General features: G+C 38.2%; 4 protein-coding genes across 5 annotated transcripts; 3 read left to right on the top strand and 1 right to left on the bottom strand.

Annotated features, from left to right (window-relative positions):
- Positions 1-61: 61 nt before the first annotated feature.
- glt8d2 (glycosyltransferase 8 domain containing 2) lies at positions 62-6587 on the top strand. Its single transcript, XM_039667946.2, has 10 exons — positions 62-810; positions 1734-1768; positions 3037-3126; positions 3207-3399; positions 3689-3806; positions 4102-4189; positions 4290-4402; positions 4745-4911; positions 5003-5115; positions 6093-6587. The coding sequence occupies exons 2-10, from the start codon at positions 1750-1752 to the stop codon at positions 6257-6259; spliced, it is 1068 nt and encodes a 355-aa protein (XP_039523880.2). The 5' UTR covers positions 62-810; positions 1734-1749; the 3' UTR covers positions 6260-6587.
- ttc41 (tetratricopeptide repeat domain 41) lies at positions 6170-20711 on the top strand. The gene is made up of 16 exons (XM_039667944.2): positions 6170-6247; positions 14051-14645; positions 14949-15043; positions 15413-15593; positions 15677-15894; positions 16512-16663; positions 16740-17199; positions 17291-17530; positions 17677-17836; positions 17924-18072; positions 18553-18680; positions 18756-18936; positions 19033-19183; positions 19603-19752; positions 19851-19972; positions 20090-20711. Exons 1-16 carry the CDS (start codon positions 6211-6213, stop codon positions 20218-20220), a joined length of 3150 nt encoding a protein of 1049 aa, XP_039523878.2. The 5' UTR covers positions 6170-6210; the 3' UTR covers positions 20221-20711.
- Positions 6458-13398, bottom strand: hsp90b1 (heat shock protein 90, beta (grp94), member 1). The gene is made up of 18 exons (XM_089126611.1): positions 13239-13398; positions 12345-12447; positions 11874-12015; positions 11640-11756; positions 10784-11115; positions 10599-10710; positions 10393-10512; positions 10199-10315; positions 9968-10105; positions 9803-9880; positions 9198-9263; positions 8814-9083; positions 8482-8727; positions 8242-8378; positions 7721-7803; positions 7470-7621; positions 7290-7385; positions 6458-6716 (listed from the first exon to the last, which is right to left on the bottom strand). Exons 1-18 carry the CDS (start codon positions 13303-13305, stop codon positions 6690-6692), a joined length of 2403 nt encoding a protein of 800 aa, XP_088982737.1. The 5' UTR covers positions 13306-13398; the 3' UTR covers positions 6458-6689.
- A 463-nt stretch (positions 20712-21174) lies between the features above and the next one.
- parp12b (poly (ADP-ribose) polymerase family, member 12b) lies at positions 21175-25803 on the top strand. 2 transcript variants are annotated; one of them, XM_039667942.2, is made up of 8 exons: positions 21175-21604; positions 22448-22583; positions 23481-23736; positions 24179-24265; positions 24343-24469; positions 24596-24764; positions 24864-25008; positions 25179-25803. In XM_039667942.2, exons 1-8 carry the CDS (start codon positions 21276-21278, stop codon positions 25277-25279), a joined length of 1350 nt encoding a protein of 449 aa, XP_039523876.1. In that variant the 5' UTR covers positions 21175-21275; the 3' UTR covers positions 25280-25803. The 2 variants fall into 2 exon arrangements, with proteins under 2 accessions (XP_039523876.1, XP_039523877.1); XM_039667943.2 differs by having other exon boundaries at positions 21178-21604; positions 24864-24984.
- The last annotated feature ends 40 nt before the right edge of the window (positions 25804-25843 follow it).

Raw genomic sequence — 25843 nt, 5'->3', positions numbered from 1 at the left:
TAATAGAATAGTAATATTTGTATGTGCCACACCCACTTTTTTCAGAAAAGCTCGGGACGTCCCTGTAAAGGCCAATTTATACTTCTGCGTAGGGTGCGCGCAGTAGGTACGGCGTAGCATACGCACAGACGGGTCCCATACCGCGTACCCTTCCGCGTTGCCTGACGCGCACCTCTTCAAAAATGTAACTACACGTCGCGACGACGCGGACCGCAAGATCGGTGATTGGTCGGCTTGGTAGCATCGTATTTCCTCATACGCATTTCCGCACGTACCTTCTCCTCCGACGTCTTCTCTCATTTCTGCCTTTCAGTTTTAGTAATTTCACTAAAATGAACTGTTTTCCACCCCAATAAGCTCCAACTCCAACATGATCCACTCTCTTTCAGTCGCTATTGCTTGTAGTAATCTAGCCGCGAGGAATCTAAACACAGTGGAACATTAAAACCCTCCGCCGCCTCCTAGCGTTTCGGAGCAGTACTGCAGAGCAACCAATACCTGAACGCAGAAGTATAAATGCTCACAACGGCGTCGCCTACGTGCGCAGCCAACGCCGTACACTACGGCGTACCCTCGACGCAGAAGTATAAATCAGCCTTAAGACACAGTCAGACAATACAGTGGCGTGTGTGGATTTTAGAGAGATTTGGAAGGATCCTGAAAGAAAAATGCATTGCTGGTTGTCGTGAGGATACATGGGATAAATAGGGGAAAGCAGCACGGAGTTTAGCTGGACGGCTCGTGCGTTGGTTGGCCACGCCCACTCGCCGTAGCTACACATTAATTAACAAGCGCGACTTCTGAAAACTGGTAAGTGACTAACTTAATATAATTAGCAGTATTTCGGTATACAGTTCAAATTAAATCGATTAGAAGCGTTCCCATGGCTTTATATAAGCTATACTTATATAGACTCGCATCTTTTTTTATGAAAGCTATCTCTATCAGCGATATTTGATAGACTGTCAGTTTGGTGCTCAGACATGAAAACTTCATCGTTTTTTTTTGTTTGTTGATAATGTTACCTGTACATCAGTAGCCTATGCACTAACTAATGATTTAATAATGTTTGTTATTGTTATTAATGTCAATTTTGTTGCCTATAATATGTAAGTTAACGAACTGTCTGACTCTTGAGGTAAAGTTATGCGGTGACATCATTTGTTGACGTTTCAGTCGATGTTGTTCTTAAATGCTTTCTGCTTTTAAAATCTAAAAAGGCACACAAAGTGACCAAAATACTTACATTAAATTTTATTTCGTCTAGTAGAGAAATAAGACAAGCAGCCTTAGTGGCATATGTGAGAGCTTTTTAAATACAGTATAACGTTAGTTACATTCCTGTATAATTTTTTTTAATTTTTTTTTTTTTTTATTAAATCATCAGAATGACAGCTCAAGGCGTGCTTAGCACAGTTAGTTTTTTGTTCACTTGGAAGTTGGTTTATAGTTTATTTCAGCAACGCTATAGTGAGTTTTCTGAGTTTGAAGGCCCTAGAAAATGTGATCTTTAATGTGGAGAGAAAGAAATAGATAACTCTTGTGTCCAAGGCTTAGTGAAGAATGCCATCAGGAAGGAAAGGCCAGGAGACTCCTGATAAACAGTCCCACATGTGTGCAAGAGCCTCAAGAGACCCAAAATCCACTTAGAAATGTGTCATATAACATCAACAGAAAACCCCATCTCCAAGTATCTAACAGTTTTTTAATATCTTCTTTCTATCCGTTCACAGATGCTGATGGTGAAAAATGGCTTTATTGAGGAAAAGTAAGTAACAAATGCATGTTTTGCAGATTGCGTTTTCGTGAACCAGCCTATGCAGTTGTTTATTTCATCACTGTTTCATAATACATGGAAAAACACCAAGGCCGGTGATCAGTGTATGAGTCACACTCCGAATCAGTCTCTTGATACAAAACTATAAGTCTAACATAAAAGAAATTAGATGGTTCTCAAACTTAATGGGTAACTGAGAGCACACAGTGAAGTTTTACTGCCTGGTTTTGTGCTGCTGTCCTGCCAAACTGGAATGTGTCCATAGTGTGTGTACGTGGTGGAGGAGGGGTCAGTACCAATGGTCGTCCCAGAGTAAATGAGGTAACCAGGCAGATTCGGACCCATAAAAGTGAAGTATAGTAGGGTCTCTGAAATCCCACTCAGAACACATTTACGGAAGCCAGAGTTAACTCTTAAGTGTGTATTGTATTTGCAGGCCTTTATATTGTAGTTTTGAGTCATTATTTGAATCATAAATGCAATCTTCTCCCCTAACATTATTAATAATGCTGTAATGATTGACACTTAAAGAACTCTTTTGTTCAGACATGCAGTTCAGACACCTCTTTGTCTGACTGGCAGTGTTATTTTAATATAATTGATAAACTATTATAGTATTTATTAATATTTTGAATTAGCCTTTATTATAAAATTTCCAATTTAATTTTAGTTTAATTTGAGTAACTTTGGTTTGTTGTTTTTGGTCAATTTGCTTTAATTTAATTTAAATTTAATTGATTTATTATTTATTTGATTTAATTTATATTTTTGGTATTTAAACTTAAACCCATTTCATTTAGATGCCAAGACGATATAAAAGTTAAAGTTTTTCATCTAATATTAACATTTTATTTCAGATTTGTTTCAATTTAAAAAACATTGTTTAATAGTTTTAGTTAACAATAACAACACTGCTGACTAGTATAAATGGTTTACTAGTAACTATTGTAACTATTCATTAGATGCTAATACTTTTTTAAATTGGTAACTAGTGATTAGAAAGATCATGGATGAGGTAAAAATGTATTTTCACCTCAATTTTTCGTCTTACAATGACCTCTAGTGGTCATTCTTTTATTTATAACTTGCGGTGTTTTAAAAAAGATCTCTCTCTCTCTCTCTCTCTCTCTCTCTCTCTCTCTCTCTCTCTCTCTCTCTCTCTCTCTCTCTCTCTCTCTCTCTCCCTCTCTCTCTCTTTCTTTCTCTCTCTTTCTCTCTCTCTCTCTCTCTCTCTCTCTCTCTTTGTGTGTGTGTGCCAGTCAATCGTGGGCTCCTTATTCTGCTCGTCCTGGTGACTTTTGCTCTCCTGTACAACAAGACCAGACTACAGATGCTGCCCCATTATTCAGGTACACATGCAGGCCACAGATATGAAATTATACGCGTGTATTTGGTTTATTATACATTGATCTTATTGTGGTTTATATAGTGCTCAAGATAGGTGAGACCAAAATGGGTATGGAGGACGAGAAAGAGATGGACACCGACATCCCTGTGGTGATCTGTGCTTCAGAGGAGCGTATTGGTGCTTCCATGGCCACCATCAACAGTGTCTACAGCAACAGTCGTGCTAGTGTTTTCTTCTACATAGTTACCCTGCGAGATGCCATCAAAAAGATAAGGTGCTAGGTCTAACCTTTGACCTCTGTTGCAAATATACCACTTACTGTGTTTCTCAACTGGTTTTGCTTCAGAAAAGAGATTTTACACATATTTCATTGTACATAAGGAGTTTATTGTACAAAATGTCTTCAAAACATTTCTCAAAATCAAACATTGATTGAATAGTACTATGTGAATCAGACCTATTAATCCACTCTTTACATGTCTCAAAGAGAAATGAGTAAATATGCAACCAATAAATATCCTCCCAAATGCCTCAATCAGTATTTTCTCTGGACTCAAAAACAGGGAATACATAGAGAAGACCAAGCTCAGAAAAATCCGATACAAGATCCTGGAGTTCAATCCGATGGTATTGAAGGGGAAAGTCAATCCGGACTCGTCCAGACCAGAACTGCTGCACCCTGTGAGTTCTGTGTATTTTTTCATCTACAGTTGATGCTTTAGGTAAACTCTTCATTATTTATAACAGGTGTGATCACTTGGTACACTATGATCAAATGTCAACACCCCCTTCTCTTCAGCTACACCCTAACAAGTGCATTAAATAAAGCATACAGTCATGTCTTCTTCTTTGACAAACATTGACTGTGGGCGGTGCTGACACTTTTGGCCAGGTCGTGTATATGATCTTGTAGGTCCATCATAAGGTTTTTACTGAAAATAATTGTTTCTCGATCCTGGTTTCTTTTGTGTTGCAGCTAAACTTTGTGAGGTTCTACTTGCCACTTCTTGCCATTGAAAATCACGAGCGGATCGTTTACTTAGACGATGATGTCATAGTACAAGGTGAAATCCAACCTTACCCTTGTACTCACATCGATTATAGGAGGATGATCTCATATGCTCACTACAATAATTCGTTATTTTGATCATATCTGGCTTACAGGAGACATACAGGAACTGTATGACATAAAGCTGAAACCAGGTCATGCTGCTGCGTTCGCCTCAGACTGTGATCTGCCCTCCACACACGAGATGGTGCGCAGTGTGGGGATGCAGGTGGGCATTTTTGGATGCATGTATTAGTATTTTAGATATGGTTTAAAGAGACCATATTATGCCCTTTTACAAAATCTTGACATTGTTTTTGAGGTCTACTAGAATAGGTTTTCATGTTCAGAAACAGTGCGCATTGATATAAAGAACTCCCTTTGAAGTGACTTTGTGCTTCATAGCTTTGCAGACTTTGTAAACTTTGCAACTCTGTTTTTCATGCTCAAACAGCAACATTTCAGACTAAAGGAAGTTGAAAATTGGTCCTCTTTAAATTAATCACCATAGTTACTGTTACAAGGGTTGATTTGTCTCTTCATCTTATGAAAAAACAACTCCCTCCCACAGACAACCTATATGGGCTTTCTGGACTACCGCAAAGAGGAAGTCAGAGAGTTGGGCATCAACCCTAGCGACTGCTCCTTTAATCCTGGTGTTTTTGTGGCAGACGTCGGTGAATGGAAACAGCAAAAGATAACTAAACAGCTTGAGAAATGGATGGCTAAGAATGTCAGGTGATATAATGGTTCATAATGAGTTGTGAATGATTTTTAAGAGATCAAATTAGTTTAGTAAAAACAAATGTTCCTCCTTCCCTCAATTTAGGGAGAACCTGTACAGCAGTGCTGTGGCAGGGGGTGTGGCCACCCCTCCAATGCTGATCGTCTTTCATGATAAATACACAACCATTGATCCACTGTGGCATGTCAGACACCTGGGTAACTGACTTTTTTTCTACCACATCTCACTGATTGACTTTAGATCTCTTCAATCTTTCTACAATCAATGCATTTCAATTTGGAAAGCAATCTCTCCCTATTAATTATCCATAATGCTGAAATGCAAATGAAACATACTCATGTTGATTAAATCTGAAAAGTACTTCATTAAAACACGGACCACTTTTTTTCATATATACACTGCACTAATTTAAGAATGCACACAATTCACCTGGCAGTTAGTATATACATAATACACTTCTTTACAAAAAAAAAAAAAAAAAAAAAAAAATCAAGGCCATTAAATTGATCAAAAGTTGCAGTGGAGGTATTTGATGTTACAAAAGATTTCAATTTTAAATAAATGCTGTTATTTTGAACTTTTCAAAGAATCCTCACAAAACCGTTGATAAATGTTTTAGCAACAAATCAGCATATTAGTATGATTTCTGGAGGATCACATGACCCTGAAAGCTTGAGTAATGCTGAAAATGTTCAGCATTGCCAAGCAGAGCTAAGCAATTTACTTCAGCTTTGCCAGACGTAAACACTAAACTTATTCAAATAAAAGATAAAATGAATAGTGTATAGAAACAAATGCTGAAATAAAATATTTTTTTTTTCTTTTTTAGCATAATACATTTCATATATACTGGTAATATATCCTATAAAACAAACATCTCAGGCTGAAATAGTCTATTCAGTGAACTAAATGTTATTGAAATTAAACTTCAACTGATTATTTCAGCTAGCTGTAAAGGCAACATTTCCCATAATAATGTAGTTTAAATTGATGTACTACACAAATAAAATAGACAATTTAACTAAAATCAAAAACTATAATAGTATCTCAGTGATACTAAAAATACACTGGAAGAGGGTCAGCTCTTGAACACAATGTCTTAATTGAAATTATGAAGAATTGTGAAAATATATTTGTAGTAGAGTAATAAACATTGTTCTGATGTTTTATGAAGGCTGGAGTCCTGATGCCCGTTATCCCAGGTCCTTCCTCAAAGAGGCACACTTACTGCACTGGAATGGCCACTTCAAGCCCTGGGACTACCCCTGCGTTCATCTGGACCTCTGGGAGAAATGGTTTATCCCAGACCCCACAGGAACATTCACCCTGGTACGACCATAGACTGAACAATCTCTGAATTTAAACGGTCATTCACTGAGACGAGATTGGAGTTGCCAATTTAGGTCAGGCAATAGTTCAGCAACTAAATCTTACAAAAATAAACTAAACCCAACATACAATCCTGTTAGTTTAAAGGGAGTCTGTAAAAATGGGTAAAACAAGGCAACGATGAGGTAAAAGACGAATCCCACACAAGAATCCTTTTCCGGAAACATTTAATAGTTCTGTGGACAGGAGTCAGCACTCCACAACTGGGTCAGTTAAATATTAACAAATTTACAATCATGGAGGAATGTAAAAAAAGAAAAGATCAAAACACAAAACGCAACGCCTTTAAAAAAACAGTTCCTATCCCCCAACCCACCCACACAGAGAAAAGTCAATCAGCATCTTCACTCTGCATCAGTCCGACACCCCGTCACTCTTAGATTTACAGCTCATCTTTGTCTTTGACTTCCTGAAACACAGAAGTACGGGTGTTAAGACAAATGAAGACACAAGGAACAGCATCTTAAACAAGGACAGTTCTTCCATTTACCCACCCTCACGTAGTTTCAAACCATTTAACGGTTACACTTCATTTCGATAGTCCATGCACGCGTTTTGGATTGCACACGTTTGGTTTTGGTTCTAAACTTGCATGGTAGAGTATAAAAATGCAACTGTACTGCGCACGTCAAATGCACCCATCCACGGTTGAATATACTTTGAAAGCTGAGCAGACACCACTGTGCGCGAGACGGAGCCAAATGTGGATAATGAAGTATATCCAGGCCTTTAGTAGACGGACTGCTTAACTGCCAACACCATTTAGATTATCACCAACGTCAACTTATTCTACAAACCCTAAACCAAACCTAGTCTACAAATACTCAGAATTAGTTGAAATGTAGTTACAAAGTTACATCTTAAGTAGTCTAAAGTAATGGTTGAAGTGGACTATCAAAATAAAATGTAACCTATAAATTCCCCATTTGCATTTCTTGAAAGATACAATTTTGGAACATGTATTAAGTGAGTTTTCACTCACCGAATCTTCTTCCTCATCTGCCTGGACCTCCTCTTCATCCTCAGCATCTGCTTCCTCAGTCTGTTCTTCTGGTTCTTCCTCTGGCTCCTCCTCAACCTGTGAACACGGTAACAGGATATTGAGCCAAACTTCATTTGAACATCTCCCATTTCGCGTACCAGTGCTCGATTGTGCATGTACCTGTGTGTCGAGGTCTACATTCATGCTGAGCCGCAGCATGCGCTCTATTCTTTCTCCATAAGCTTTGGTGTCTGAGAGCTGGTAGCCGGATCGCAGCGTGGCAGTCTCAAAGAGCACTACTGCTAAATCTGCTGCTGTCTGATCCTCAGAGTCTTCCTAGAAGACAAAGCACAATACGTCAGACTATTTTGAACTCAATTTGCAGATTTTCAGTGGAATATTTAATAAAAGTGAATCAGATTATGTTTAACTTGCCTGGACTCTCCTCAACATCTCCTTGATGAGAGGATGTTTGGGGTTGATTTCTAATGTCTTCTTTTGACTTGCGTAATAACTAGATGAGGAAAAAAAAAAAAAAAAAAAACAAGTTTACTTTATGACCAGATAAGTTAATTTTCAGAATGGTCATTTTTCCATTTTCACATAGCAAGCCAAGTGGTGGATAACTGTACAGGTTGTCACATTTACAGATGTTTTGCCAATTTTCGTGGGCAAAATTCAGCAATTTCAATAGCAAACCACACAGTCAGGAATTGTGCATGAAAGATTTACACGCATTTTCCGTAGCTGAAGTCAGTTGTGCGGTGATTGACAAAGTGGCTTGGTTTGAACTGTGCTTCATACACAGACAATTGTCTTTGCCAATAAGTTAACAAATTCTACTTCTGTGACTGCACCTGAAGATGTGGTTAATGATTGCCAGATCATCGCTATGCAGTAGCTAAGGTGATTGCCACTGTGATCGTGTTTAAGACTTTTTCAGAGGACATACTTTGTGGAAATGTCTTTTCCTGTCTGGTAAGCCTGGGCTTTCATGATCCGTTCCATGTTGCCAGACCATCCGTACTGACTGGCAACCAGTGCGCATGGAGAGTTGGTCAGCCTCTGGGACAAAATGGCTTTCTCGATCTGAAAAACGAAACAAGGACAAACACGTTTCAATACATCTGCCACGTCTCAAATCAACCGGCTTTTAATATGCAATACAATGAAACAAAGGAAGTAATCATACGTTGTCCTTCAGGGCCTTGTCTTTCATCCAGGTGGTGAGGGGTTCAAACTCCTTCTCCAAAGCTTCCCTCTTCTCCTTGGCCGAATCACTCTCGTCAAACTTCACACCCTCCTTCGCCACATTCTGGAAGCGTTTTCCGTCAAACTCGGGCAGGGCCTGGATGCAGTACTCGTCCACTGGCTCAGTCAAGTAGATGACCTCATATCCTTTCTTAAGAAGCCTCTCCACAAATGGAGAAGACTCAGCCTAAAACCAGATTAAATATTACTATGGAAATTGAGAAATCGAGTACCTTAGTAATAAGCACAGTTAAAAGTAAAATATTTAAGCACCTCCTTTCTGCTGGTTCCAGCCATGAAGAAGATCTTGTCTTGCTTCTCCTTCATCCTCTCCACATACTGCTCCAGACTAGACTGTACAGTCTCGCTGTGGGAGGTCTGGAAGCGGAGCAGCTTGGCCAGGCGGGTTCTGTTGGAGTGATCCTCAATAACTCCCAGTTTGATGTTGGTGCCAAACTCCTTCCAGAACTTGTCATTGTACTCCTCCTCGGCGATCTTCTTGATCATATCCAGGGTCTTGCGGACCAGCTTCTTACGGATGACCTAAGGAAGGAAGGAACCAACATGAGTTTTGAAAACACTTGAAATTTGCCTGTGCAACAATTTCATCATATAATTTAACAAAAGTCGATGTTACTTTGAGTGACACAAGCTCACCTTGAGCAGTTTGTGTTGCTGTAGAGTTTCTCTGGACACATTCAGAGGCAGATCATCAGAGTCCACCTGAGAAATCAGATCAAACATTGACTCTCCAAACATAATTATTGGCCGAGACTTAACAAATATTTTTTATTCAGTGATTACACCATCTACCTTCTTGCCTTGGTCTGACATTACAATATCAAACACATCAAATATTTTTAAATTAAAGACAGCATATTCACAAATTCTATATGAAAATCGTTTTTTATAATAGTTTAAAATAACAATTTAATTTATTTCAATAAAGAAATATGTATTTGAATTTTTAGTATTAACACTATTATTCCTAGGTAAAAGTACTAAAATTAGAGTGAAATGCCAAAAACAAATCATTTTTTGCTAAATAAAAGCACATTTATACCCTTCCATATATTACATGAGATGTCTGCTCAAATGCAAGGCTCTTCACTAATAAGCCAAAATGCAGAAGTATTATCACTTCTAGGGAAATGTAATGCAAACAAGATATTTCTGTACATGCAGAACTAGGATTGTAAAGGTTTCACAATGCAATCTGAACATCACAATGGCAACATTAAGAGACAGCCAACAGCACTTACAACGCCTCTGATGAAGTTGAGGTACTTGGGCATCATGTCATGGAAGTCATCAGTGATGAAGACTCTACGAACAAATAGCTGATGGGAAAGAACCAAATTATGTACGGTTAACAACTACAACATAGGAGAAGGTGTTCTTTTCGCAAATAAAAGAAAACCAATTACCTTGATGAAGTCATTCTTCTTGGTCCCATATTCATCAAAAAGACCTCTGGGTGCAGATGCAGGGATGAAGAGGATGGACTTAAAGGTAACCTCGCCTTCAGCGGTGAAGTGAATGTGTGACATGGGCTCATCTGTGTCCTAAATGAAAGCAGAATTCCACTTGAATTAACCCAAGAGGCCACAGAGGACCTTGATTGAAAGTTGATTTGTGCACAAAGCACATTCTCTCACCCTGGAGAAGGTCTTATAGAAAGCTTTGTATTCATCCTCCTCCACTTCTTTTGCAGGCCTCTGCCAGATGGGTTTAATGTCATTCATCAGTTCCCAGTCCCACACGGTCTTCTCCACCTGAAGGAAGTGAGGAATCATTGAGAAATGTAGAATTTAAAATAGTAGCTGCTAGGGTTGATTTGCATATACATTACCTTTTTAGTCTTTGGTTTGTCCTTGTCTTCATCCTCTTCCTCAACCTCAGCTTCATCTTCAGTGGTCTCTTCCTTATCTGCCTCAGCCTCATCCTCAATGGGCTCCTCCACAGTCTCGGTCTGAGAAATGACATGAGTTTATGGAGTCCTAAAGCTAGTTAAGCAAATGGTAAACTTCAAACTAGCGAGTCTTTGGAGACACTGACCTTGCTGCTCCATACATAGATGGGGAAGTTGATGAACTGAGAGTACTTCTTTACCAGGTTCTTAATAGTCTCCAGCTCAAGGTAGTCTGAAGCTTCCTCTTTCATCACCAACCTGATGAAACGAGACTTTAGTTACAACGCGTCACAATGTACACATTTGAAACATTTAAAGTTCAGCTGCTTACGTAATGGTGGTGCCTCTGCCCAGAGTGTCACCACGAGGGTCTTCGATGACAGAGAACTCATTGGAATCAGATTCCCAGATGTGTTGGGTGCCGTTGTTGTGCTTGGTGGTGACAATGACCCTATCAGCCACAAGGAAGGCAGAGTAGAAGCCCACACCAAACTGACCAATCAGCTCAGAGGTAGACTGATTGTCATCCTGTATCTCAGTCATCTTGTTGAGGAACTCGCTGGTTCCAGACTTGGCGATGGTACCAAGGTTCTTCACAAGATCTTCTTTGGTCATGCCGATGCCAGTGTCAGTGATGTGAAGCATGTTCTTGTCCTTGTCGGACTGGTGAGAAAAAAAAACAAGATATGACTAAGTATTGAATAACCTAGATAAAAGCAACTCAAAATATTGACTAAATGAACTAGTTGGTTGGAGTTTTTTTTTTTTAACACCATGCCAGCTTTGTCTATTTTCATGGCAAGTAACAAGTTAAACCATAGAGCAATTAAAACCTATTCAAGGTCTTTAAAAATTTGCTTTAGATTAAGACTCTCAAAAGGATACAGTTGTCTGACTCTTCTAAAGTGTTTGCAGAGTAATATAATTTCCAAAGAGAACTTAAACCATAAAATATTCAAATATTTAAGATACTAGACTTTACTATATGAACTAATAAATAAAAAAGTAACAATTTGCGTAGTTAATCAAGGTGTCGAGTATCAAAATTAAGATATGAAAAATTACAGGAAGGAAATGCTCCTCAATTTGCTTCACACATGGTTGAATTCCTTTTGCAATGCAAATGTGAGTTATGTTGTCTCTCTCCACTTACAATAGGCGAGTCTCAGGACTCATTTTTAACACACCTTGATTTTAATAGTAAGTTCTTCATTTCCAGCAAGGGCATCATCATGTGTCAGGGACAACAACCGGATCTTATCCAAGGCATCGGAAGCATTAGAGATCAGTTCTCGAAGGAAGATCTTTAGGATGAAAAAAATAATTATGAAGCGGAAATCTTGTGTGATTTGCAAAACCATGATGAACAGCATGAAGACTAAAACAAACTACCTTTAACATCTTCCACCTCCAATACTCACCTCTTTGTTCTTATACAGAGAATTGATGATCAGTTTCATCATCCGGTTCACTTCCGCCTGGAATACATGCTTTTCTGCTTTATCACGTATTTCCTTTATTTGTGAGGCGTTTAAACCATCTAGCTGAATGGCTTCTTCCTCCCTGTTAGAGAAGAGATGGGAGAGCACAAAAGATGCTTGTGACATGTTCGTTTCTCTGTGGACTTATTACAATTTACCCTTGGGTATTATGGAGAAAGACACAAATGCATCAGCCAGATGTTCAACCTCCATTGGGGAGCACTTATGGACTTAAAGTGAATTTATCCAAATGTAACCTCATAACAGATAAACAAATGCATTTAATAAGCTAAAAAAAAAAAAAAAAAAAAGCAGCTAAGATTACTTTAAGATCGGTGTCTAAATAAAGGGTCAGTCAGTTTCCTCAATCTTACATTGAATCAGTCAAGTGAAGTTCAAGTCCATACAGACCTTTGAACAACCTCGTCATCTGTGCGGGATCCGTCTCTGCTCTTCCCAAGGTCCTCTTCCACTGTGCCGTCAATGTCAACGTCATCATCAGCTTTCACAGATGCTGCAATTATGCAAAACAAAGATTATGGCAAAACCACAAATAAATGTAAATGCACCATTGGTGATAAAAGCACATAGGCTATACAGATTCAGCAGTGTTATTTAACGATATAACAGCACTAAAATACAACTCAATTCCTAAGTATATTTACTCAGCAAAAACGCTTTTGTGCCCAGCAAGGATGATTGTTCATTATACATGAATGGGCTCTGTGAAGCAAAATTTATTAAAATTGCTCAGGTAAGGCTCTGAAATGTGCAAAATACTCTTGATTTATGTGAAAATGCATTTTCTTGATCCAGAAGATCTCAATTAGACACTTAAAGGCCTTGATGTGACAGTTCACATGGTTCAAGATCGTTGATTCAATTCTTCATGGTTCTATGTCTCTCTTCCACGACTATATTATTAGTTTTACAAGCACATTAGTAAAAGCAACCATTTCAATGCAATTTGTCATTATAAAGCACCACAACTGTATCATTATTAAATGGCATCGGAATGAATATATGAAGGCCATTACAATCTTGAGGAAACTTCCAGAAGCACATGCAATTCAAATCCACTCTCCAGGTTTTATTTCCTGTTCTGTATCTTTCATCCATTTAGGATGGGTTAAAAATATCTGCAAATAAAGTATTTTCAGAAACTAAATATATGATAGTTAAGCTTGCATGGAAGCACAGAAAGACCGCAACATTACTGCAAACAGTCTCTGAAGCTTTGTCAAGTTCAACGAGAGAAAACTGCATAACGGTGCGTTTCAAGGCCATTTAATAAAACATACTCACCGAAAGCCAATAGTGTACAAAGGAGACCGATAATCCATAGTCGCCCCATTGTTTTAGAAAGAAACATGTTTATTTATGAGACTCAATAGCAGATTAACGCCTTGAGCAGTTGCTGCACCATGTACGCCTCGATGAATTCTTGCAGTGCGTGGACAGAGAGCGAGAAATCTGCCTTATAAACTCCTCCGCTCTAGGGCTGTTCTCATTCGTCATGAGCCAATCACAGCACCCCACGCACAACACCGCACCAATCAGAGAGCGGTCCGCAGCCGTTATCGTCCAATAACCGCCTTACATGTCCGATTTTACACGTTCCGATCGTGGCTCGCGTTGATTGGCTCAACAGTATGCCAATTCATCGAGCGAAGCGGATTTTGTCATAGACTGATCTGGGGACGGTGTGGATTTTATTTACTTCTTTGAGCGGGTTGGGGGAAACGGAACTAAGTGATTCAGAATCAGATTACATTTATCTTGCGGTCACCTTAGCAACAAGTTGTTGACATGAAATACCACAAGAAAGTCCCGATAGGATTACTTGAATTAAAGATACACTTAGTTTTTTTTTTTTTTTTTTTTACTTAGTTTTTGTTGACTGGATTTTTTTTGTAATGGAGAGATTAACACATTAAAATATTTTATTTATGTACCTTTTAATATTTGTGCATTTCATCTTTTTCTGTTGAATGTACATGTAGATTTCTGAAAGAATCACACACTAAAAATGCAAGGAATAAATATGCAAGAAAAAATGATGGGAGCATCTGACAGCCTGGTGTTTCCTCTTCAGCCTTACCTGTGCTATTTTCCAGGTGATCTTCAAGAAGAGTTGTCTTATCTGAAAGAAAAGGTGTTTCCCCACCTAGATGCACTTTGCCAGACAAGAGGCTCCTGTTTCAGACCCGTGGACTTACAGCGAAGCAAACAAGAAAGAGATTATGAAACTAATGACGATGATGAACATCAGATAAATAAGCCAGATCTTTCCGACCAGCAGTTGAAAATCAGTTTGGATCTCATCGACCGCTCATCTTTTTTAATCTGTCTGCTTGGACACAGCTATGGACAATGTCTGCCAGGAGAGAATGGTTCTCAATCTGATGTCGGCCCATGTTCTTTGGTGGCAAGGAACTTGCATGTTGCTGCAAAGGCTGGTTACCCTTGGGTTATGGAGGACAGGTATCGCACCTGTAGCCTGACAGAGCTGGAGATCACCAAGGCAGCCTTCATTGACAACCACAGAAGCTGCTTCTTTTATTTTAAAGACTGTACCCCACAGAATGTGGAGGATGACAGCAGTGATGAAATGCACATCTTCTTGAACATGCTATCCAATCAAAGAAAAAGCAAGAGACAGAGAATGAGAGATCTAAAAAAAAGGATCATAAATCACTGTCTTCCTGTCAGGTTTGAGAACAGACCACAATCTCTTGAAACATCAATAGAGATTTATTTTAAGTACTAAATTCCATTTCCATATATAAATACATACAGTCAAACCAATATTTATTCAGACACCAGGAAGCAAAATAAAGTGAACTGTGCCATATAATACTCAAAAAGTCTTCATACAGTGGACTACCAGTAAAATTTACTTTATTTGCTAATGCGACCTTTTTACACCACAAAATCTTTTTAAATCTCTCTCTCTCTCTATATATATATATATATATATGCTTCCTTCTTCCTTCTTTTTATTTCCACTGACAGATTCTTCAGAAACCTTAATGAACTTAAGGAGATGATAAGGGTGGATTGGGAAGGGGTCATTTCGTTTCATGAGGATCCAAAACATCCCATCTTAGGTAGGCCTATAATTCTTGAGTTTTTTGTTATCTAATAAAAGGCTTTTAAACAAGTTCTGGATTAAACCTATATTTTATTCCTGTTTTATTTTTATTTTTGATTTTTTTGATTATGTTATTTTTTTAATATTTATATTTTATTGATTATTTATCTGCATGTATATTTCATTTATATATCATATTTTGGTAATAGTAATTTTCAAATATGATTATTTTTTATTTGTATTCTTTCTCTGGCCTGATAAAAACCCAGGGAAAAGTTATGGGTACTTTTCGAGTTGTTAAATGGCTTTGGGGTTTCTCAGACCCCAAAACAGAATATAAAGGTTAAAATAAGAAACATATGATTTTTGAATCAATTTTTTTTAGGATGTCAGGATTCATTCGATCGGCATCACCACCAGAGCCATGCACGTGGATTGTGTGACTGGTTTGTGCCCTCAGTACCCACCACAGAAATACTGAATGCAATAAACACATTTGTGCATTCTATAATCCATAATACAAAATCTGAGACACACTCAAAAAATCCAAGTGCTCATTTCACATGGTGAGAAGATAAAAACTAAATACAGAAAGCAAACTGTGTTTGATTAACATATGTTAATTGGACAAATTATTGTTTACTTTCAGTGATTTTGACCAGAAAGACTCTGTGAAGTCTATCTTACTGGTATGTGGTGAAAGGGGTTGTGGGAAGTCCACTCTGGCAGCGAGGTGGTTGCAAACCTTCTGCCAAAAGAATCCTGATTTCCTAGTCATTTCTCACTTCTGTGAAACCAGCACATCCAGCACTGATGTCAGATCTATGCTTAGACAGTGTACTGCCCAACTTCGAAGAGCACGTTATGGTAAATTTCTTCATTTTTTTCCAGCAGAAGTGTGTTATAAGTCTTTGAGCTTTCTTTATATATACACAACAAATCTATAAATTCTGATCTCTGGCCCTCGAGGTCCACTTTCCTGCAGAGTGGTTGCGTTCCATTTGTCCTCGGAAGTGGGAACTTCATCTGGTTGGATTTGTGAGCTTAGTGCATCAACCATAGTGAAACAGTATTAATATATTGTTTATTAGTACTTATGCTTGTCTTTGTCTCAAACCCAGTGGTGCACACAGTACTATCCAGTACTGATGGTTTGGTTATATCTGTGCAAAATACCACTTTTTTATGAGTTTATATGCTAAAAGAGCCATTTCAACAAAGATTTGCCATCTTTCTCTTTCTGTGTACGGGAATGTGCATCTCAGGTGTGACATTCCTCTTCCGAAGTTTCATTTGGTAAACCGTCATAAAACACACCTGAACAAGCTAATCAAGGTCTTCAGTATTACCCGAAAGTTACAGGCATGCGAGTTTGATCAAGGTTGGAGCTAAACACTGCAGGAAAGTGGATCTCGGGGGCCAGAGTTGAGAACACATGTTTTATAGCATCATAAAAAAATTTCGCATCTAATTTGTTTCTGCAGGTGATTTTCCAGATTGGGAAGACATCATTGAGTTTGAGTACCTCCATCGAGCTGTTCAGGCATTTATGGCAGCAGCCAATCTTGGGCCTTGTGTTCTTCTTATAGATGGTATTGACCTTTTGACAGAAACACTTGGACTCTCAACGCAAGAGGTGATCTTTTAGTCCTCTGCATGAGCACTCTGTCCAATTTCAATAAAATGAACACCTTTTTTGTTTTGTTTTCCAGGTGAAAGCACTACAATGGCTGCCAGATCCTCTGCCTCACTGCTGCAAAATGATCATCACAACAACCTTTACTGACCTCACTTACAAAAGTCTCACCAGCAGGACTGATGTCCAGATTCTCAGCTGTCCCCGTATCTCCGATCCTAGTGTTCAGCAGAGCATTTTACTCAGACATTTGGCTTTACCTTACAAAGAGCTGCCAACCAGTGTTTTGCAAAGAATTGTGCGTAAGAAGCAGTGCCACCCGCCGGCTTTTTTAGCGCTCATTGGCACAGAGTTACGGACGTCTGCAGTGCTGAGGGAGAAAGAGCAAGAGATGGAGCTGTTGCAGGAGTATGTAAAAGCTGATTCAATTCCAGAGCTCTGGGAGAAGGTCATGCATCGCTGGGTAAAAGATTTCAGCAAAAGTGCTCCAACAGAAGTCAATGAGACTCGGAGAAGCACAGCATCACTCAGGGAGGGTAAGTGCTTTTGATATATTATATAAAATCATAATTCTTGTCCTGACCTTTATATTTCATTAATTAGGGTTAGCTCTCGCTCTCTCTACAGATCTCTCAGGCTGGGTGTGGGACACGCTCTGTCTCGTTCATGTGTCTCGTGCTGGCCTGACTGAGGCTCAGGTTCTGGCTTTGTTGGAAGATCTAGGTTACTGTGGTACTCTAAGAGTCGAGGGTTTGGAATGGGCCCGATTGCGCTCTGCTTTTTGGCCTTGGATTCAGGAGAAATACAATGGTCTTCTGACCATCATGCATCAGTCCCTTAGCCAGGCAATGAGCCTGTTGTTGCATGGTAAGGCTGTTTATGTTCTGTCTTATTAAACAAATTCTTGAATTCACTATGATTCTTAAAAAATAGAGTTCAAATACTTTAAATACTTAACATAACAAGCATTTCCAATGTGTTCACAGTCGTGTTCTTGTCTCTTCCACTTTAAGGTATGGAGGGTCAGAAATCCTATCATCTGATCCTTGCTACGTTTTTTCAGAAGTCCAGTTTAGAGCTTTGTAGCTGGGCAAGAAAGATGGAAGAGATTCCTTGGCATCTCAAGCAAACTGGTTCATTAAAGGAGTTGCACGACTTCCTTAGCGATCCAACGTACGACAGCTGCAATTTATCTTTGATTAGAAAATCTTTTGCGAATGCAGTTGCTAATGCTAATCATAATCAAATCTTTTTTTATAGTACCATGGAGTTTTTGTCAAGCAACCTGAAGCGATACCCACAGATGACAATTGATGTAGTACATTATTGGACACTACTAAGGGAGAGAGGATTTGATTCTGTGATGTCATTCCAGAATCTGATGGCTCAGACTTGGGAGCGTCTTAATGGTAAAACCGACTTTTTATTATCGTTATCAAATAAAATGTAAAAATACGCTTCTGTCATTGCCACTAAGACAAAAATATGATTATTAGTATATTGCATTATTATATATTTAACATTATCATGTTATTCTTGTAAGCCCGGCCACTTATCTGAAATAATACTAGCTATTAGGTCGCTTTTTGTAAATGATAAAGCAAATTGTTAAAGAAAAACCTGTAAAGTATTATAAATTGTAAGGAATTGCCTTTAAAAAATCTCCTTGGAAAGGACCATTCTAATATGTAGACTCAGAAAAGCAGAATTTATGGTGCAATATTTGTTTATATTATTTAAAATATTTACCATATTCATCTCAGCCACTTGAAAGCATGCTTTGGTAGTTTTTGTAAGTAATGGTAATGTAAAGTGTCCAAGTAAACTATAAATTATTGTAATAATGATCAATTTTTGTTATACGTTAACTACTTTCACCTGGTCTTTAGACGCTCACCCTCCAGATCACAGCAGCGTGTGGCGATTAACATTGTTCTGCTGTAAAGTTCTGCTGTGTTTGGGTGAGATGCAGCAAGCGGAGGAGCTGCTACTAAAAGCAGATCAAATTTTCCAGAAGGTAAAAATAATACAAGACACTTTCTGTTATATGATTACTCTAATATGCAAGGTTTCATTCTGTTTTCCTCCACAGGGAATGGAGCAGGATTTTGACAGTATGAGGTTACTGCTCAAAGTGCAGCATATGCTGGCAGAGCTTTACGTCCGTATGCATCTGCCGAAAGACTCAGAGATGTATTGCCACAAGGGACTTGAGACTGCCAGGTGTCTTACAGTAGCCCGTCTTGACAGCGCAGAGGTCAAACTGATAGTTGGTAACATGCGTTTCATTTTTCCTCCTGCATTCATATAACAAGCGAGTTATATTTTGTCAAGCGTATGTATTTTGCAGCTCTAATCTGCTCTCACAGGACAGCTGCTTTGTCGTCTGTGTCTGGCATTGCTGGCGGATGGACGGGTGTATGCAGTGCCAGGGCTTTTCAAAGACATCAGCTCTTTTAGATACATTTCTGTCCATCCTTGTGCTGAAGGCACAGCCATGCTACTGAAGGCCATTCACAAGTAAGGCAACAAAAAAGTGTGAAAAGTTTCCCCCCAAATTTATAATAATATCATAAATATTTGATTCAATTCAACTTAGAAATATTTAATTTAATTTAAGAATTATTAAATTAAATATTTAAAATTTATATTAAATTATAAATGATGCTGCATCCGAGTCAAATGACGACTGTGGTTATAGTTTTTAACTTACTCTTGGCAAATCAGACACCACTTTCTGTCTGATGCTGGTGAACAAGTATTTTACTGTCCATTCTTTAAACATACAACATTGCACATTCCACTTTTCTTTTCTTTTTTGCCATATACGGCCTGTAGGATGTGGTTTGCCCTCCACTGGGATAAAGTCAAAGCATGTAAAACATAAAAAAAAATAACTTTGTGCACATTTCATTGCATTTTTTTCCACACGTATCAAGGTTGAGTCTTTGTAAGCCCAAGACTGCTGAGAGATGCTTCCAAGCTGCACTGGCCAGCAGGAGGCGCTGGTGTGGCCATGATCATCCTCTGGTAGCAGAAGTGGAGGAGCAGCTTGCAGATCTCTGGGCCAGTGCTCAAACCAATACAGAGTAAGACATGGACTTATGTGCAATGCTTATCTAGTTACCTCAAACCTCAAGGTCACTTAATTTGATTTCAAGGTCACAAGCTTGATTTGCAATTTTAGATGGACACATAGGAAGATTGTTGAATTGTACCACCATGCTATAAGCACGACAGAGACTGAGGCTCGGATCTTGCAACTACCCAGCGCGCAACACAACCTTGCTGTCGTTCTTATGAAGCTTGGTGAGTGACTAAATGGCTGCTTGAACACAACAGTGACCACCCACTTTAGTGGCCTTGGTTTCAGAGGCATATTCTTCATTAAAAGCTCTGTCTGTTTTATGGTGTCTGGTCTGTCAGGTAAAGTGTTGTTGCTTAGCTGCAGTAAAGTGGAGAGGAGAGAGGGACTGGGTCTACTCCAGAGAGCTGCAGACATAAGGATTCACCTCCTGGGCCCTGAGCACCCACTGACCCGAGACCTGGAGCAGTGAGCTCCATTTCATTACACTACAACTGCTTTTAAGAAATCACAACAGTCTACAGACTAGGAGCTTCTCTACAGACAGATCGTCATCTTGTAACCAGGATAAAACCCTAAAAAGACGGTGAAGGTTCTCAGCTGTCTGTATTTGGGCCACAGAGTTACATTTGGTTTATTTGACTGGCGACTGTCTCTTACCAGATCAACCGAAGGGGCTTTCCCAGGCAGACGGATCATCCAGGAGGAAAAGCTCTCAAGGCACTGAACAGAAAGATGAGAAGACATTTCATTTTGTCACATTGTTAGACCAGTCATATCTTTTATTTTAAGAGCTATTCTATTCTATTCTATTCAGGACTATTAAAATAGATAATGTTTCTGTCCATATTAGCATAAAGTCTGTTCATTTTTGCATAAACAAATGTTTTCTAGGATGTGGACGTTCAAAAGATGTTTTTTTGCTCACCATGGCTGCATTTCTTTAATTAAAAACAGTAAAAACAGCAATATTGTGAAATATTAGAACTGTTTTCTATTCTAATTGTCGGAAATTCATAAATTGTCAAGTTCTGTATGGCCCATAAATATGTGGCATACAGTTGCAATGTATCTATAATCTTTTTATGATTATTTATGACTTGTATATTGCTTTTGTTAATTTGCTTCTAATGAACAGGTACACTACCATCAGACCAGCCATTTATTTTCTATAAAAGAGAAATTCTATTCTATTCTATTCTGTTCTATTCTATTCTATTCTATTCTATTCTATTCTATTCTATTCTATTCTATTCTATTCTATTCTATTCTATTCTATGAAGGACTACATTTTTCTGTCTTTATTTGTATGTCATCCAGCGCATGATCCATCCATCTTTGGAGCCTGATGGGGAGTTTTTCTTTTAGACTTTTATTTTGAAAATAGCTGGTACTGTGTAACTTGGCATGAAACTTATTAGACCGTGCTTTCACAGTTTCCGCTTTCATTTCTGTAGAAACGCAGATTAGAAATCCGAGAACTGCAGGCTCGCAGCAGCCCAGCAACGCTCTCACTTCAGCGCAGACATGTCTGGCTATTCTCGGATCATACATCATGCGACCAGCATATTATGCAGCAATAAAGGATCTATGGAGATATCTCAGCTGCACCAGAAGGTCTTCCAGCGCTTTGAGATAACCGAAGCAGATTTCTTGTACATCGTTAAGAAATGTGCCCGCTTCACAGTGACCCAGAGCAGACCTAGAGCAGAGGATGGAGAGTCTGACTACATTGTTGTCGCGAAAACATCTCTGAGACTCTGCAGGAAATACTCCAATAATGAATGTTACGAGTGTCAGGATTTACACCTGTGCAAGTATTTTGTTTATGGCAACTGCAGATATGGGAAAGGAAGGTAAGGTTGGGAGAACATCTGGATATCTAGTGTAAGATTTTCCTATATTTACTAAATGTAGAGCATAAAGTGCTTTCATCCTTAAAAGGACAGATGTGTTAATACAATACTAAAAATAACACCAGTAATTAGCGGCCATAACGCCTTTAAGTTCTGTATGACACATGCCTATCCAGAATTATTTTATGAATATTTATAAATTTTGTTTTTTTACATCCTTGAATATATACGGTGGCTATTTTCAGCATTTCAGTGATCACAATTATGAAATAATGCATATATATATATATATATATATATATATATATATATATATATAAAGTTTATTAGCGTAGTTTATTATAATAATATGAATTACCACGTGACGTCATTAATATTAATAATAGCACCCAATAACTATATTCAAACATATATTAATTAATTTAATGTATTGCTTGTATAATTACTCAACATAAATATAATATGATAATGCATATAATGTTTTCAGAGTGGTATACTATAATGATCATTTAGTTTTTATTGTGTCAAAAAGCAAATTAAATAATTAAAAATCAATTCTGGATAGCGGTTATCAATCATAGACATTAAAAAATTGGTAGAAGAAAATATTGTTCATGTAAAAGCAATTTCTCTTTATTTTACAGTGTCTTTGTTACATATGTTTCATGTATTCTAGTAATTACAGTAAAATATTCTTAATTACCATAATTATACAGCCTAGTAAGTACATGTTAGTTAATTGTAGTACTTAAATGCATGTAATAAGGACACCATAAAATAAAGTTTGGGAATTATGTAGAGACCAAAAATCACTATATGCTTTTTGTGGATGTTGTTTGTCAGGAAGGAGTGTAAATATTCCCATAATATCCAGTCACAACATAACTATCCCCTTCTGCGGGAGTGTACTCTTCATGAACTGAACGAGGATGATCTCTTCCTGCTTCTGCTCCAGAATGATCCTGCCCTACTGCCAGAGGTGAGGAAATACAAACAGGAAGGCGCAAATAAATGTTTTTTGGACTCCATTCTCATGAGATAATTCCTCCCCAAAGCCAAACTCATGCTATGATTGGGATATTTCTGCATTCCAGGTACCTCTCCTGCCGTTTGAATCGCCCTTCTCCGTTTCTTTCGCTGTGCGCTCAGTTACAAGACGTTTTCAGAGTAAAAAAAAAGAGCTCACGTAACCGCTCTGACGTTTGTTCTGGCATGATCAAGTTGATTCAGCGACTGGTTACACCCAAATATACAATGTGAAGTTCACAATGTGAAGTCATTAAATATTTGAGTATATCATTAGTTTATCAGAACACTTGCTTTGTCTGTGTTATGTCCTGGATAAGGAGCTGTATCTGATCAGTACCATCAATAAAAAGCCAGTAATCTAAAAAAAAAAAATGTTCACAAAGAGGTCTTAAAAGAAAAAAAAAAAAAGCAAGAAAAGGTCAACCATTAAGTCGTCCAAGTGAAACTCTACTTCATCAGTGTTCCAGTCAGTATGTTAGTGTAAAAAAAGAAAAGAAAGTTGTGAATTGAGAAGAATTGTGGTCCACGTTCAGGATGAAGAGTTGCTGATGGAGAGATATTGATGTTCTAAGATCTTCAGGTGTCCTAAGTGCGTTTCTCCACTTTGGTTTGAAAAAAAAAAAAAAAAAAAAAAAAGACAAAATGGAGAATGTCCTGTAAACAGGTAAAGTAGAATGTTTTGCTGAGCTCTGTGACGCTTTGGTTTAATCTAGAAGTTTGACTGTATGTGTAAGGCATTTAATTAGTATAATTTAATTATTAATGAATGCATGTGGGGTTTTGTAATATTATTTTTTGCATATAACCCTGATATTTAAATAATCCATCTCATGTTGTATGTATGCAGGTGTGTGCTCACTATAATAAAGGCACTGGGCTTTTCGGGGCCTGTACCTTTATGGAGCGCTGCACTAAGGTGCATATTTGTCAGCACTTTGTGCAAGACGACTGCCTGTTCGGCCCCAAGTGCAAACGGCAGCACAGCATCGACGAGCACAGCCGCAGGATGCTGGAGGTACGGGGTCTCGGTGGTGACATCATCCATGACCTGCCCTACATCTACCAGAACGTTTATCGCCTGAACTCACAAACTCTAAGCAGTGGTAAGGGCACTTATATTCTTTCACACATATTATACACTATCCTAACAAGGCCACGTATTAAGGTCTGGATAGATTAGATGGTAAGGAAACATTCAGAAAGAGTGGCCTGGATAATGCACCCTATATAATAAAGGGTTTGAGGGACATGATGAAGAGTTCAAGATGTTGGCCTGGCCTCCAAATTCCCTAGATCTCAATCTGATTGAGCATCTGTGGGATCAACAAGTTAGATCCACGGCAGCTCCACCTCACAACTTACAAGACTTGAAGGATCTACTGCTAATTTCTTGGTGACAGATATACCACAGGACACCTTCATGGGTCCATGTCTCAGAGGGAGGTTTTGGCAGCATGTGAAGGACCAACAGCATATAAGGCATCATAATGTTTTGGATCATCTGTGTATAATCATTATATACATACATATTAAAATACATTTCAGAACTGATATCTGAGAAGAATGATGGAGATAAGATGGAGAAGAATGAAATCTGTCTGCACTTCTTAAGACGGAAATGCAAGTTTCAGGGTTGGTGTCAATGTTGTCTTGTCTTTAACCTATTTACTTTAGAGTTGAGATGTAATGTTTTTTTTTTATTGTTTCAGATCAGTGTGTCCTTGTCCACTTTAATCTTCCGTATAAGTGGGAGGTGTATGACGGTAAAGACTGGAGGGATTTAAGAAACATGGAGGAAATAGAGAAAGCTTACTGCGACCCAAAGAATGAATACGGGTCAGTACAAATGCACATCCAAGAGTTTGCTTTCCATTTTTCTTTTTTTTTAAGCCATTTTTTTTTTTGGAAAAAAAAGGATTGTTCCCCAAGTCTCTTTACTCATCCCTTCTCTTTGTATCACAGTCCAGGCTCGAGACCGGTGGATTTTGTGTCCATGACCAGGAACCGTTACCCCGTGCGCCGACTTTCAACAGTCTCTTCCGTCTCTAAACCCGTCCACTATATCCTGACAACAGAGTGGATGTGGTACTATAAAGGAGATCACGAAAATTGGATAGAGTACGGACAACCGGTGAGACTGGATTGCAAACATAGTGGCCATACTCTCATCTGAGAGGAGTTTTTGTTTAAGGTCAGGTTGTGGTTTTGTTTCTGTACTGTTTATCTTTAGGATGACAAGCAACGTGTGACCTCTGTAACATCCAGAGAGCTGGAGAAAGCTTTTCAGGAGGACAGCAATGCAGAAGTTACTGTCATTAAGGGCAATAGGCATTACTATGTCAGTTTCCAAGGTACTACACACCTTCATATTCCAGGTCTGGAAAAAAAAATGTCATAAAATTATTCATTTAAAAGTGACCTTAAGTATTTATTTTATTATATTATTATTCAATAATATTTATTATGTTATATTGAATTATATGTAATATATTATATTTTATTAAATTATATTATATTGCATTATTGGACTTTCTTTTGTTTACAGATATGTATCAAAGGAACCCCAAACACAACACAAAGAGAAGGGTGCGCAGACGACCACTCTTTGTGTCTATCAATGAGGTGGAAACTAAAGCTTCCCAGTGACTGACAAAACACACAAACACACTCCATATTTACATACCTGAGGATAGATATTCAAATCATGAGTTACTGCTTCAGTTTTTGCCATTTGGATACACTCACATGCTCTTAAAGGGATAGTTTACGCAAAACCGAAAATGCTGTCCTCATTTACTGAGCCTCAAGAAGAAATTTCGAAGAATGTGGGTAACTAACATTTTCTTGTCCCCCATTAATTTTTTTTTTCTATGCTATGGAAGTTAGAGAAAAATGTTGCCTGGTCTGATGAGTCTCGATTTCTGTTTAGACATTCAGATGGTAGAGTCAGAATTTGGCATAAACCGAATGAGAACATGGATCCATCATTTTTTGCTTTTTTTTTATTATTATTATTGGTTCTATTGGTTTTTCATGTCATGTGTTTGTCTGGTGTGCCTTCAGTGAATGTGGTACCTTTGTGGGATGATATGGATCAGCTCATGAGGTACAAACTTGCACTTTTTTTCAAACCATACAGTACATCAATAAATTCTCCCTGTTTTTTCCTATTTTGTCACTCATTTGAATTCAAGGTTTTCCAGATAATCA

Source organism: Pimephales promelas, chromosome 24, assembly GCF_988280905.1.
Source record: "Pimephales promelas chromosome 24, fPimPro1.hap1.1, whole genome shotgun sequence".
NCBI lineage: Eukaryota > Metazoa > Chordata > Actinopteri > Cypriniformes > Leuciscidae > Pimephales > Pimephales promelas.
The sequence above is the reverse complement of the archived record's forward strand: the minus strand, read 5'-3'. Positions and strand labels throughout refer to the sequence as shown.

Bases quoted from the DNA above. Each gene is read 5' to 3' on its own strand.
- glt8d2 (XM_039667946.2), top strand. The intron at 4,403-4,744 runs GTGGGCATTTTT...TCCCTCCCACAG, and splicing joins TGCGCAGTGTGGGGATGCAG to ACAACCTATATGGGCTTTCT. The intron at 5,116-6,092 runs GTAACTGACTTT...TGTTTTATGAAG, and splicing joins GTGGCATGTCAGACACCTGG to GCTGGAGTCCTGATGCCCGT.
- ttc41 (XM_039667944.2), top strand. From the start codon at position 6,211: ATGGTTTATCCCAGACCCCACAGGAACATTCACCCTG. The intron at 6,248-14,050 runs GTACGACCATAG...GCTATTTTCCAG, and splicing joins CCACAGGAACATTCACCCTG to GTGATCTTCAAGAAGAGTTG. The intron at 16,664-16,739 runs GTGATCTTTTAG...TTTGTTTTCCAG, and splicing joins TTGGACTCTCAACGCAAGAG to GTGAAAGCACTACAATGGCT.
- hsp90b1 (XM_089126611.1), bottom strand. From the start codon at position 13,305: ATGTTTCTTTCTAAAACAATGGGGCGACTATGGATTATCGGTCTCCTT. The intron at 10,316-10,392 runs GTAATGTATATG...CACTTCCTTCAG, and splicing joins ACAAACCAAAGACTAAAAAG to GTGGAGAAGACCGTGTGGGA. The intron at 7,804-8,241 runs GTATGTCCTCTG...TTCCTCATCTAG, and splicing joins GGAAAAGACATTTCCACAAA to TTATTACGCAAGTCAAAAGA.
- parp12b (XM_039667942.2), top strand. From the start codon at position 21,276: ATGTCTGGCTATTCTCGGATCATACATCATGCGACCAGCATATTATGC. The intron at 24,470-24,595 runs GTCAGTACAAAT...TTTGTATCACAG, and splicing joins GACCCAAAGAATGAATACGG to TCCAGGCTCGAGACCGGTGG. The intron at 25,009-25,178 runs GTCTGGAAAAAA...TTTTGTTTACAG, and splicing joins TACACACCTTCATATTCCAG to ATATGTATCAAAGGAACCCC.